This window comes from Neolamprologus brichardi, chromosome 6 (assembly GCF_056152115.1).
Source record: "Neolamprologus brichardi isolate AB-2024 chromosome 6, ASM5615211v1, whole genome shotgun sequence".
Classification (NCBI taxonomy): domain Eukaryota; kingdom Metazoa; phylum Chordata; class Actinopteri; order Cichliformes; family Cichlidae; genus Neolamprologus; species Neolamprologus brichardi.
The window spans coordinates 37,986,145-38,000,394 of NC_142109.1; the positions used below are offsets into that span (position 1 = coordinate 37,986,145).

General features: G+C 41.0%; 2 protein-coding genes across 5 annotated transcripts in view; both read right to left on the reverse strand.

The window, feature by feature from the left end:
* The window catches only part of LOC102789466 (signal-induced proliferation-associated 1-like protein 2), a 27,271-nt gene extending 26,159 nt beyond the window's left edge, over nucleotides 1-1,112 (reverse strand). For all 4 annotated transcript variants that reach the window (XR_015719154.1, XR_015719155.1, XM_087842360.1 and 1 more), the window contains exon 1: nucleotides 902-1,112. The gene's annotated coding sequence lies outside the window, so the exon portion shown is untranslated. The remainder of the gene's footprint in view (nucleotides 1-901) is intronic.
* A 233-nt stretch (nucleotides 1,113-1,345) lies between these two features.
* LOC102779035 (equilibrative nucleoside transporter 1-like) overlaps nucleotides 1,346-14,250 on the reverse strand; it is a 28,275-nt gene continuing 15,370 nt past the window's right edge. The window contains exons 12-13 of the mRNA XM_087842365.1: nucleotides 5,746-5,945; nucleotides 1,346-2,139 (exon numbers count right to left, since the gene is read on the reverse strand). Coding sequence (XP_087698491.1) covers nucleotides 2,028-2,139; nucleotides 5,746-5,945 — 312 coding nt within the window. The 3' untranslated portion in view covers nucleotides 1,346-2,027. The remainder of the gene's footprint in view (nucleotides 2,140-5,745; nucleotides 5,946-14,250) is intronic.

A 14,250-nucleotide genomic window follows, 5' to 3' on the forward strand; every position in this document is an offset into this window, starting at 1 on the left:
TGTTACCTCACTGCTCAGCAGTACTTTGTTACCTCACTGCTCAGCAGTACTTCGTTACCGAATCCCACAGCAGTACTTCATTACAGTGCTCAGCAGTACTTCATTACAGTGCTCAGCAGTACTTTGTTACCTCACTGCTCAGCAGTACTTTGTTACCTAATCCCACAGCAGTACTTCATTACAGTGCTCAGCAGTACTTCGTTACCTCACTGCTCAGCAGTACTTTGTTACCTAATCCCACAGCAGTACTTCATTACAGTGCTCAGCAGTACTTTGTTACCTCACTGCTCAGCAGTACTTTGTTACCTAATCCCACAGCAGTACTTCATTACAGTGCTCAGCAGTACTTCGTTACCTAATCCCACAGCAGTACTTCATTACAGTGCTCAGCAGTACTTCGTTACCTCACTGCTCAGCAGTACTTTGTTACCTCACTGCTCAGCAGTACTTCATTACAGTGCTCAGCAGTACTTCGTTACCTCAGTGCTCAGCAGTACTTTGTTACCTCACTGCTCAGCAGTACTTCGTTACCTCACTGCTCAGCAGTACTTCGTTACCTCACTGCTCAGCAGTACTTCATTACAGTGCTCAGCAGTACTTTGTTACCTCCCTGCTCAGCAGTACTTCGTTACCTAATCCCACAGCAGTACTTCATTACAGTGCTCAGCAGTACTTCGTTACCTCAGTGCTCAGCAGTACTTTGTTACCTCACTGCTCAGCAGTACTTTGTTACCTCACTGCTCAGCAGTACTTCATTACCTCACTGCTCAGCAGTACTTCGTTACCTAATCCCACAGCAGTACTTCATTACAGTGCTCAGCAGTACTTCATTACAGTGCTCAGCAGTACTTCGTTACCTCACTGCTCAGCGGTACTTTGTTTCGGAGAGGGAAATTTTTACCTTCTCGAGGATCCAGGATCGAGGATCCAGGGCTCTTCCAGGGTCCTGACTCTCGGATCAGACCCGGACGTCGTGTCAGTCGGTTCCGGTTTGTTTCCCGGTCCAGTCACACTGACACGGACGACACGCACCTCTTGTGCGGGTCCTGGTCTTGGTTCGGTCTCGTTAAACTCTCAGCTGTGTCTGGTCGGACGCTTCAGCTCAGCCAGGCTGGCGATGCGTTTAAGTGATGCTCGGATTCTTTACAGCCCTGCTGATGCCTTCAGAGGACGTTAATAAACGTGGGAATTTTCTTCACTTCTCTGGCTTTCATTGAGCTGAAAATAAATAAAGTGAAATAGCCCATTGTTCGTTCTGTGGGCGGCTTTCAAAGGTTGTAAACCTTTTGGGGATTCCTGACCTGGATGATCGAGCATGCATGAAGACGATTTGATAAAGACGTCACACACTGCAGTTTTAATTTATTTGGATCCACGTTAAATACACAGTTTTTTTCTCATTACAATATTAACATGAGATGAACAGAGAGGAAGGTCAGACTTCATCGATAACTTCACTAACTCAGTGCTTCAATTTAATACTGTCAAATTATTACTGTGCAGTTTATACTGCTTAACTTTTATTATTGTAATATTAGTAGTATTATTTCAGTGTCATTTCATTGCTTACCAAACGTGGAACTCAAGTCATTTCTCATAATGTATGTCAGTATGTGAACCCTTTAAACTTTAATTCTAATCAAGTCACCACATTTCTTTCAATAAAACTCTTAAATCTGGAGTTTAGTCAAATAATTTATCTGGAAATCACAGATGGTGACGCTCTGAGAACTCTATGAAGACGATCAATGTGAATATCAAAGATCTTTTAACCTGTTAAACTTTTTTAATGTCTCTAATGAATACATACAAAGAATATTCATTGTACAGATTCATGTTTAAGAAATAAATACTGAAAATAATCCTGCAGCACCTCCATCAGGACAAAACAGAAAATAATTAAGACAAAGTTGAAGAGCTGTGGAGTTTCAGTCTGACTGAAGCTTTTCTGCCACTCAGACCAGAACTGCACAAAAGAGTTCACTGATAGTTTCACAGTTAGTCCAAGAGAAAGACGACATTTCCAGTTAAACCAGTATTCTAATGAGAAAGGAGAGAGCAGCTCCTAACGCCAAACCCAGAGAGAGGAAGAACGCCATGATGGCTCCAGCTGTTTCTGCTTCATGAGGAAGAACGTTCCTGTTAAAAAACAGAATATAGTGACAAATTATATTATATTATATTATAATAATGGATTGGATTTATATAGCGCTTTTCAAGGCACCCAAAGCGCTTTACAATGCCACTATTCATTCACTCTCACATTCACACACTGGTGGAGGCAGCTACAGTTGTAGCCACAGCTGCCCTGGGGCAGACTGACAGAGGCGAGGCTGCCATATCGCGCCATCATTATATTATATTATATTATATTATATATTGGACTACTGTAATTCATTATTATCAGGAACTCCTAAAAACTCCCTGAAAAGCCTTCAGTTAATCCAAAATTGTTAAGGTAAAATATATATTCTTACTGCCTATTTTCTGTTTCTATTGTTTTATGTAGGCTAGTATATTAAAGAGGCCACTTTTCAGTCATAAAATGTGTTACAGGTCACAAAGTGGGGAGCAAGACTGAAATACTGTGCAAGACAGGAAAATGCTGCAGCAAGAGTCCTGACAGGGACTAGAAAGAGAGAGCAGATTTCTCCTGTTTTGGCTTCCTGTTAAATCCAGAATTCAAAATCCTGCTCCTCACATACAAGGTCTTAAATAATCAGGCCCCATCTTATCTTAATGGTAAATGGACTGATTCTTATATAGCACTTTTCTACTCTCCCAGAGTACTCAAAGCACTGTATACAACATACCACATTCACTCAATCACACCCATTCTCACAAGCGCTGACTCTAAACTGAGTGTTGTCTAACGACATTTACACACATTCACACTCCGATGGATGCATCTGAAGGCAACTTGGGGTTAGTATCTTGCCCACAGACACTTGGCCTGCAGACTGGAGGAGCCAGGGATCAAACCACCAACCTCAGTAGGTGACCTGCTCTACCTCCAGCCACCAAAGTTAATGACCTTGTAGTACCATATCACCCTATTAGAGCACTTCGCTCTCGCTCTGCAGGCCTACTTGTTGTTCCTAGAGTATTTAAAAGTAGAATGGGAGGCAGAGCCTTCAGTTTTCAGGCCCCTCTTCTGTGGAACCAGCTTCCAGTTTGGATTCGGGAGACAGACACTATCTCTACTTTCAAGATTAGGCCTCAAACTTTCCTTTTTGCTAAAGCATATAGTTAGGGCTGGACCAGGTGACCCTGAATCCTCCCTTAGTGATGCTGCAATAGACGTAGGCTGCCGGGGATTCCCATGATGCACTGGGTGTTTCTTCTTCACTCACTATGTGTTAACAGACCTCTCTGTGTTGAATCATATCTGTTATTAACCTCTGTCTCTCTTCCACAGCATGTCTTTATCCTGTCTTCCTTCTCTCACCCCAACCAATCACAGCAGATGGCCCCGCCCCTCCCTGAGCCTGGTTCTGCTGGAGGTTTCTTCCTGTTAAAAGGGAGTTTTTCCTTCCCACTGTCGCCAAAGTGCTGCTCATAGGGGGTCATATGATTGTTGGATTTTTCTCTGTATCTTTTATTGTCGGGTCGACCTTACAATGTAAAGCACCTTGAGGCGACTGTTGTGAGGTACTGTCTCTTCAGCGTGTCTGAGGTCTGCCTCGGCGTCTCCTCCCATAGGGACTCCTCAGCTGACTCTGCTTATGGAGGTGCAGCTCTCTCCTACAAGCTCCTTCTGAGCTCCTAACCCCATCTCTGAGGCTGAGCCCAGACACCTTCAGAGGAAACTCATTTCTATTGCTTGTATTCTCCACGTCACTACTCACGGCACCTCCTCCCTAATCCTGAGTGGACCCACAACGCTTTCAACTTTTAAGTCTGTATGTTTTACATTGCAGCTAGTTTTAGACAAAGGCCCCGTTTTCAGAAACCATAAAATAATCAGAAAAATTAACATAATTTTACGTTTAAAGATTGATTTTAACACTGTTTTTAATTTCAGTGTTTGTTCAATAATGGGAAAGAAAGTAATTTTAACTTAATTTTTAAATATAAGAATACTCTTGTTGTTTGAAATATCAATAAAATTACAAAAACAGTCTGAAATGTATTTTCTTTATGAGCATACAACATCTGTATTGGTAAATGGACAAAAGGTAATTTCCCAGATGGTGTATCTTATATAACCCTAACTGGTAAAATTACAGAAAAAAATACAAATAGAAATGAATAATCTATATTATTCTTAAATCTAGGGGCGGGGCTTATCCCAGCTACCACAGGGGGCGGGGACTGTGCCAAAGAGACCGTGCTGCTTGAAATATGAAATAAATATTAAATGCCTGTGAAATTTTAGTCTTGCATTACTAAAAATATACTTAGTATTATTTTATATTATTTTAGTTATAACTTAAAAAAGAAGTTTGTTAGACTATAAATGTTGAAATATAACTTAAGTTTACTATAAAAATATCAATAAGCAGTAAAAAGGTTAATTTAGGAACCTTTTTGATCAGATTTTGGTTTTGAAGAGAAACAAAGGTGCAGGCAGGCACTCTGTACTGCAGTTAGCTTTAAAATCAGCTGTTGTTGATTACGGGACATTTTACAAGGATACAGTGTGGAGGGGAAAACTATTTTTGAATAGCCAGGGAGTAAAATGTACCATTTATAGTCTGTAATGGATGAAGGATGGCAAAGGAACCTTACAAGACCAACCGGTGTTCAGATTCGGATAATCTCTGTGAACATGGGAACTTTATAAAATTGTTTTAGAAGCTCCAATAATAAATTCTGAGAGAGGACAAAGGAGCATTTACACTCTGCAGCAGGCACATATACACATGTATACATGTATGAAGTTCAGAGAACAACGCTGTTCTGGGAGGTGCTGAATAATAAGTGACTGCTGAGATGAAAACAGGTCTCTGGAAAGCTTTTAATGCTTCTCTCTTCATTGTGTTGCCCCTCCATCTTTGTTTCATCTGGCCAAAAATCTGCTTCAAAGCTGTGTGGGCTCTGTTGTAGGTGTAGTCTGACCTTCCTGTTTCTGAACGTATCCAGTAATTTGCACCTTGTTATAAACACTCCATAAATGCATGAACTGTTAATGTATGCTGTGCTATGTCTTCTGATCATACTGCCTAAGGGAAGCATCTTTAACCACTGAGGACCTGGCGTCTACATATTTGGACATCCCATTTTGGGTTGTCTAGATCAAAATACTAAATTTTGCTCTACAAGGGCCTGATATCCTCTGCTCAGAAACTACATCAGGTAAAAAGATAATTCTTTGTTTTTATATTCATCAGGTTGCAATCAGCCCAAATAGCAAAGAGAAATTAAGAATGCATGCTATGAATGAGTTCGGGTCTTAGGAGGATAATGTAAACAGAATTGGTCCTAGCACTGAACCCTGTGGAACTCCATAATTAACCTCAGTGTGTGAAGAGGACTCTCCATTTACATGCACAAACTGGAGTCTATTAGATAGATATGATACAAACCACTGCAGCACAGTACCTGTAATACCTACAGCATGTTCTAATCGCTCTAATAGGACATTATGGTCATAAAGCACTGGACCACTCCTGCTGCTGGTGGGTGCACAGGAAGCTGTGTTGGACTCAACTGTGATATATTTAATACTTAAAATGAGCTCCACAGAGAAAATCAAGGCTAACATTAACATGCTGGGGTGTTTGCTGTGTGCAGGTTTCTTACTTTGGACCATAACACATGCAGAGGCTTGCCAGGTACCCGTTACTGAAGGCAAAGAGGATCATGAAGAGGATAAAGAAGCAGTCGTGATGGAAAACGACTGGCAGGTGGGCACGAGGGTGAACGTTGCACAGCATGAAGAGAGGGATGAAGACCAGGCGACACCCAATGGATGCAGGAAGTATCACACTGTCTTTTCCTGGCTGGAAAAAAAAGAAGACTATCAGCTCACATGTCTTTCAGTTTAATTGGAATAGAGCACCATCTACAACAAAGTGCTTTATGATAAACTGAATACTCTCAAAAAGGGAAGAGTTGAAAATGGTAACACATGACTTTGAGTTTCAACGGGTTAACAAAGGACCAACTATGTAAATAAGGGCAGAGACTGTTATGAAATCAGGGAAACATGTTCTCAAGCACAACATGACAGGTGTTTGTTTATTACACTGAGAAATAATGTGGTAACTGATGTTATTAACAAAGCAAAGGAAACACTAAAGAAATGTGGCATCATTTAAAGATCTTAATAAGGAATTCCAATGTAACTGATCTCCACATAGAGTTACATATGTGAGCAAATCTGATTAAAGAGCCAAGTATAGTGGAAACATTTAATAGCTGTTTTACTGATTCTGTTAAAGCTTTGACTGACTTAACTGCTCAAACTATTCTGTTACTCCTCTAAATTATTATGCTCCTTTTCCAGCTTTTAGAGAAGTGACTAATCCCTGAGTTCATTGGATAGTTTCTGCTTTTAAGGAATCTCTGAACAGATGACATCATATTTGAATGTCGCTCCCCTTCTCAATGCATCTTATGCAATTTGGGTTTTGAAAATATCACAAATATTTTCTTTTAAAATAAAAGTCAAATGTTTAGTAAATTTCAAACAATAACTGTTGACCAAAGTGTTGTACGTTTAAGATATTCAAAAGAGATAAAAACATTGGAAGACATGACAAAATTTAAGAAAAGAAACATAACATGAGAAGATCTGAGTAAGATTTGATCTTCTTGGCTCTCGGAGGAGTCGGATGCATCTTCCAGCCTCTCCCTCCCTTAGCTTCCCTTCTATGCTTCTATGTCCTTGTCTCGTCTTGTCTGACTTTAACTCTGAGAGAGCCTCTCATTCTTGCTCTTGTTCTCTAAACGAATCTTTCCCATATTTCATTCAGAGAATGAAATATGGGAAAGATCTTGGAGGAGCTCATGGCTCTTAAAAGAGCGATACACCTGGAGACCAGTGATGGACATTAGAATGACTGAAAAATGTTTGTTCTCCCTAGACCACATACTAACATCTCTCATGTGGCTATACCCCCGCCCCCGACGGCACCAACTGCTTGAAGGTTGACGCCAAGAGGAACAACAACGAGAACGAACAGACTCTCTGCCCTATTCCTCAAGGTCACCTGCGTAGGCTGCGGACTGTTGATCTTTGCCTAACAGGCGAAAGGACACTTTCTCAGGCTGAACTCAGGACACACATCCCGACATGCACACATGCACACTGATACTGATACGCCCTCACCACCCTCCCCCCGATCCAACGCCTCCTCCCATGCTTACTTCCCACCTGATGGAGACAGTGGCTCAGCCGGAGGCGGGATGAGGTTGCAGCGTCCATGACCCACTGTGTACATTGTGTACTATTATTACTAGTATTAAAATGGCAGAATCTCCCCAGTCAGTAAAAGTTAAAAGGTCATTTAAAACCCTAAGCATAGGTTCCACCACAGCATGTTTGAAGTCAGCAGGGACAGACTGAAGACTGCTATTGACAACAGACAGCAAACACATACCCACAGATGTCAAAAACATCTTTCAGTAAACAAGATGGAACAACATCCAGAGAACATCTGGTGGGTTTCAGGTGGTTGACTGCTTCACTCAGTAATGAAAAGGACACAGGTGTCAGGTTTCCTGGGTCATTGATCCAGTGTTCTCAGTTTTGTCATGTTCAGTTTATTTTGCCACATCAATGTTGTTCTCACTTCCTGTTTTTCCTGTGTCAGCTCGTCTCATGTGTCGTTAGCCAGATTATGTTCAGCTGTGTACCCACCGATCTCTCATTAGCATCCTCATCAGTCTGTGTATTTAAGTCTTCTGTTTCCACTCGTTCACCGTCGTGTCATTGATGTTGTGGCTGTTAGTTCCTTCAGCCAGCTAGCGAGTCATTTCCTGCTTCAGTTCTGTTCGTTCATTCAGCAATAAACACCAGCCTTCACCTACCTGTGAGTCCAGCGCTTGGGTCCTCCTTTCCTCAGCCACACTGCAACCACTGACAACAGGCTCAAAGTGGTCACAAGCAACCAAGTTGGCGTATGAACAGATGGGTCGGAAGGATAATATGAGACCTGATATCTGTGATCCCGTTAATAAAGAATGTCAATAAGTTTTCACATGTTTCGATGCTATGTGGGGAGCAGCAGTAGGGGGATTAATAACTAACTTAGGGATTAATATGAAGTCTGTGACTGTTATCAGACACGATCTTAGAGAAATACTTTGTTTTTGCTGCACTAATAGCCTTTTGATAATTTAACAATATAAATATTAAAACTAAATTGGCAATAAAATTTGTCTTGCATCTTAATACCAATATAACGGTCTGTATAATTTTCGAGGTCTACAAATAAAGAACCAGATAATAGATTGCATTTATATAGCGCTTTATGAGACCCTCAAAGCGCTTTATAATTCCAGTATTCATTCACTCTCACATTCACACACTGGTGGAGGCAAACTACAGTTAATAATAATAATAATAAATTTTGTTTATAAAGCGCCTTTCAAGACACCCAAGGACACTGTACAATAGATAAAAACACATAATAGAACAATGAAGAACAATAAAAACAAAAGCACAAGATAAAATTAACAAACAGTGGATTCACAGTGAACTTGCAGATTTGAACAGATGAGTTTTGAGTTGGGATTTAAACTGGGAGAGAACCAGTGTTTCTTATATTTGGGGGCAGAGAGCTCCACAGCCTGAGAGCAGAACCGCTAAAAGCTCTGCTTCCCGTGGTGGTGAGGCGGAAGGAAGGCACAGAAAGCTGGATAGAAGAAGATCGAAGTGAATGGGCAGAAAAGGTAGTGCTTAACAGGTTAGGAATGGCCTTGAAGGTGAGCAGAAGAAGTTTGTATATCATCTGGATTTTCACTGTGAGCCAGTGAAGTTCCTGAAGGACAGGTGATGTGCTGGTAGGAGGGGTTCTGGTGATAATGCAAGCAGCAGAGTCCTGAACCAGTTGAAGCTTATGGAGAGATTTTTGGGGAAGACCATGCAAAAGAGATTTGCAGTAGTCATATGGGAGGTACCAAGACTGTGGACAAGAATGGACGTAGACTGGGTGGAAAGAGAAGGACGTAATCTGTTAATGTTGTGTAAATGGAAATAGGCAGAACGGGTGAGATTATTGATGTGAGATTTATAGGAAAGTGAACTGTCTAGGATGACACCAAGGCTCTTAACCTGAGAAGGGAAAACTGAGGAGTTAAGCGCCTTGAGGCGACTTTTGTTGTGATTTGGCGCTATATAAATAAAATTGAATTGAATTGAATTGAATTATCGATAGTGTGAGAAATGGTTCCAATAAGAAGGATTTCAGTTTTATCCTCATTGAGCTTGAGAAAATTAGAGCTAAACCAGGATTTTAATTCGGCTAGACATTCTGTGAGGCAGTGGTTCCCAAACTTTTTTTGCTGGGCCCCCCTATGTTTTACAAGAAAAATCCCCCCCCCTCCATTGCGGTTTACTTCACACCTCAAACATTTAGTAAACAATTAAGCAAATTCAATTCAATTCAATTCAATTCAATTTTATTTATATAGCGCCAAATCACAACAAATGTCGCCTCAAGGCGCTTCATAGATACAGAGAAAAGCCCAACAATCATATGACCCCCTATGAGCAAGCACTTTGGCGACAGTGGGAAGGAAAAACTCCCTTTTAACAGGAAGAAACCTCCGGCAGAACCAGGCTCAGGGAGGGGCGGCCATCTGCTGCGACCGGTTGGGGTGAGAGAAGGAAGACAGGATAAAGACATGCTGTGGAAGAGAGACAGAGATTAATAACAGATACGATTCAATACAGAGAGGTCTGTTAATACATAGTGAGTGAGAAAGGTGACTGGAAAGGAAAAACTCAATGCATCATGGGAATCCCCCGGCAGCCTACATCTATTGCAGCATAACTAAGGGAGGATTCAGGGTCACCTGGTCCAGCCCTAACTATATGCTTTAGCAAAAAGGAAAGTTTTAAGCCTAATCTTAAAAGTAGAGATAGTGTCTGTCTCCCGAATCCAAACTGGAAGCTGGTTCCACAGAAGAGGGGCCTGAAAACTGAAGGCTCTGCCTCCCATTCTACTTTTAAATACTCTAGGAACAACAAGTAGGCCTGCAGAGCGAGAGCGAAGTGCTCTAATAGGGTGATATGGTACTACAAGGTCATTAAGATAAGATGGGGCCTGATTATTTAAGACCTTGTATGTGAGGAGCAGGATTTTGAATTCAATTCTGGATTTAACAGGAAGCCAATGAAGGGAAGCCAAAACAGGAGAAATATGCTCTCTCTTTCTAGTCCCTGTCAGTACTCTTGCTGCAGCATTTTGGATTAACTGAAGGCTTTTCAGTGAGTTTTTTGGACATCCTGATAATAATGAATTGCAGTAGTCCAGCCTGGAAGTAATAAATGCATGAACTAGTTTTTCAGCGTCACTCTGAGACAGGATATTTCTAATTTTAGAGATGTTGCGCAAATGGAAGAACGCAGTCTTACATATTTGTTTAATATGTGCGTTGAAGGACATATCCTGGTCAAAAATGACTCCAAGGTTCCTCACAGTGTTACTGGAGGCCAAGGTAATGCCATCCAGAGTAAGAATCTGGTTAGATACCAAATTTCTAAGCTTTTCAGCGCCGAGTACAATGACCTCAGTTTTATCTGAGTTGAGAAGCAGAAAGTTAGTGGCCATCCAAGTCTTTATGTCTTTAAGACATTCCTGCAGTTTAACTAATTGGTGTGTGTTATCTGGCTTCATGGACAGATAGAGCTGGGTGTCATCTGCATAGCAGTGAAAATGTATGCTATGTCTTCTAATGATGCTGCCTAGGGGAAGCATGTATAATGTAAACAGAATTGGTCCTAGCACTGAACCCTGTGGAACTCCATAATTAACCTCAGTGTGTGAAGAGGACTCTCCATTTACATGCACAAATTGGAGTCTATTAGATAGATATGATACAAACCACTGCAGTGCAATACCTGTAATACCTACAGCATGTTCTAATCGCTCTAATAGAATATTATGGTCAACAGTATCGAATGCTGCACTAAGGTCAAGAAGGACAAGCACAGAGATGAGTCCACTGTCAGAGGCCATAAGAAGATCATTTGTAACCTTCACTAAAGCTGTTTCTGTGCTGTGATGAGCTCTGAAACCTGACTGAAACTCTTCAAATAAACCATTCCTCTGCAGATGATCTGTTAGCTGTTTGACAACTACTCTTTCAAGGATTTTTGATATGAAAGGAAGGTTGGAGATTGGCCTATAATTAGCTAAGACTGCTGGGTCTAGAGATGGCTTTTTGAGTAAAGGTTTAACTGCAGCCACCTTGAAGGCCTGTGGTACATAGCCGATTATTAGAGATAGGTTGATCATATATAAGATCGAAGAATTAATCAATGGCAGAACTTCTTTGAGCAGTTTTGTAGGAATGGGGTCTAAAAGACACGTTGATGGTTTGGAGGAAGTAATTATTGACGTTAACTCAGAAAGATCGATTGGAAAAAAAGAGTCTAACTTAACATCAATGGAACTACAAGTAGCTGTAGATAATATTACATCTGTGGGATGATTATTGGTAATTTTTTCTCTAATGATAAAAATTTTATTTGTGAAGAAGTTCATGAAGTCATCACTAGTTAACGTTAAAGGGATGGTTGGCTCAAAAGAGCTCTGGCTTTTTGTCAGCCTGGCTACAGTGCTGAAGAGAAACCTGGGGTTGTTCTTATTTTCTTCAATCAGTGACGAATAGCAAGCTGTTCTGGCTTTGCGGAGGGCTTTCTTATAAAGCAACAAACTATTTCTCCAGGCTAAATGATAATCCTCTAAATTTGTGACACGCCATTTCCTCTCCAGATTACGAGTCGTCTGCTTGAGGGTACGTGTTTGAGAATTATACCACGGGGTCATGTACTTCTGATTAGAGACCTTAGTTTTCACTGGAGCTACAGTATCCAGAGTCGTACGTAGTGAGGAGGTGAAATTATTAACAAGATAATCGACCTCTGTTGGGGTAGCGTTCAGATAGCTGCTCTGCTCTGTGTTGGTACAGGGCATTGACGATGATAACAGTGGCTGGATTATATTCTTAAACTTAGTTACAGCGCTTTCAGAAAGACATCTACTTTGATAAAGTCCACTCTCCACTGCTGTGTAATCAATTATTGTAAATGTAAATTTTATCAAGAAATGATCAGACAGGAGAGGGTTTTCAGGAAACACTGTTAAATGTTCAGTTTCTATGCCATATGTTAAAACAAGATCTAGAGTGTGATTAAAGTGGTGGGTGGGTTCTTTTACATTTTGAGAGAAACCAATTGAGTCTAACAACAGATTAAATGCCATGTTGAGGCTGTCATTTTTAGCATCTACATGGATGTTAAAATCACCCACAATAATTATTTTATCTGAGCTCAGAACTAAATCAGATATAAAGTCTGAGAAATCAGACAGAAACTCTGTGTAAGGCCCAGGTGGACGATAGATGATAACAAGTAAGACTGGTTTCTGAGTTTCACAGCTGGGGTGGATAATGTTAAGCATCAGGCTTTCAAATGAATTAAAAGTCTGTCTTGGTCTTTCATTAATTAATAGACTGGTGTGAAAAATTGCTGCCACACCGCCCCCTCGACCTGTGCTTCGAGATTTCTGGTAGTTAGAATGACTCGGGGGTGTTGATTCATTTAAGCTAACATAATCATCCTGCTGCAACCAGGTTTCTGTAAGGCAGAGTAAATCAATTTGTTGATCAATTATTAAGTCATGTACTAACAGAGACTTGGAAGAGAGAGACCTAATATTTAATAATCCACATTTCACTGTTTTACTCTTTGGTTCAGATGTGGATACTGTATTGTTCTTTCTTTGTAAATGTTTAAGTTGTTTGTTGCTGGTTTTTAGTTTGTTTTTTGTCTTTTTGGAAGCTGACACAGTCTCTATGGAGATGGGTTTTTGGGGGGGTAGCAGGAGGAGAGAAGCTGCAGAGAGGCGTGTAAGACTGCAACTCTGCTTCCTGGTCCCAACTCTGGATAGTCATGTTTTGAGGGGTTTAATAAATTTGTCCATATTTCTAGAAATGAGAGCTGCTCCATCCAAAGTGGGATGGATGCCATCTCTCCTAACAAGACCAGGTTTCCTCCAGAAGGTTTGCCAATTATCTATGAAGCCCACATCGTTTCTGGGACACCACTCAGACAGCCAGCAATTTAAGGAGAACATGCGGCTAAACATGTCACTCCTGGTCTGATTGGGGAGGGGACCAGAGAAAACTACAGAGTCCGACATTGTTTTGGCAAAGTTACACACTGATTCAATATTGATTTTAGTGACCTCCGATTGGCGTAACCGGGTGTCATTACTGCCGACGTGAATTATGATTTTATTGAATTTACGTTTATCCTTAGCCAGCAGTTTTAAATTTCCTTCAATGTCGCCTGCTCTGGCCCCTGGAAGACAATTACAAATACAAGTAATCTGCAATAAATTACAGGTATGTAATAAAATAAACTACTAACTCTTTTACGCTGTGTCCGCACCTACACGGGTATTTTTGAACACGCAGCTGTTTCATCCACGTAAACGGCGTTTCAAATCACCGAAAACTGAGATTTTTTAAAACTCCTTTTTTGCTTCTACGTGTGGACGAGGAATACAGAGTTGGTCATGCAACGTCAAAGGTACGTGCCTTTTTCACGTCACGCTGTGCGCCACGTTATTGTTTACATGAGATGAGTTGCAGAATGGCAGATAGAGACAAAATACTGTTAATCTGACTGTCTGCAGGTTTTACAGGCTTACATAAACACGCAGTTACTGTCCCTCTGTTTACAAAGGCAGAGGCGTCACGGTGTGATTATTTTACGTGTAGTTGTTTTTTATTTCCTGTGTAATAATATTCATTTATTTGTATCCTGCTGTAACTTTACTGTATAAAGAGCTAACATCTCCAACATGTCAGGAGCAGTTAGTCATTATAAGAAGTGTTTGTGAACTAAAACTCAAGAATGTGGGATCCTGTTTGTCCGTAAACAGCCCAGCGCTGCTCCCTGCAGGGAGACCTACCTCTGCACCTGTGCAGGTGAAACCAAAGGGCAGATTTGCTTCACCATATTTTCTAGTCTTTGGCTCAGAATGAAGTTGGTTTGGAAACATATTCAGCGATGCTTCATCTCCTGCTTTGCGTTTGTGTGGCCGCCCCGTGCTAGCAGTGTCCCCT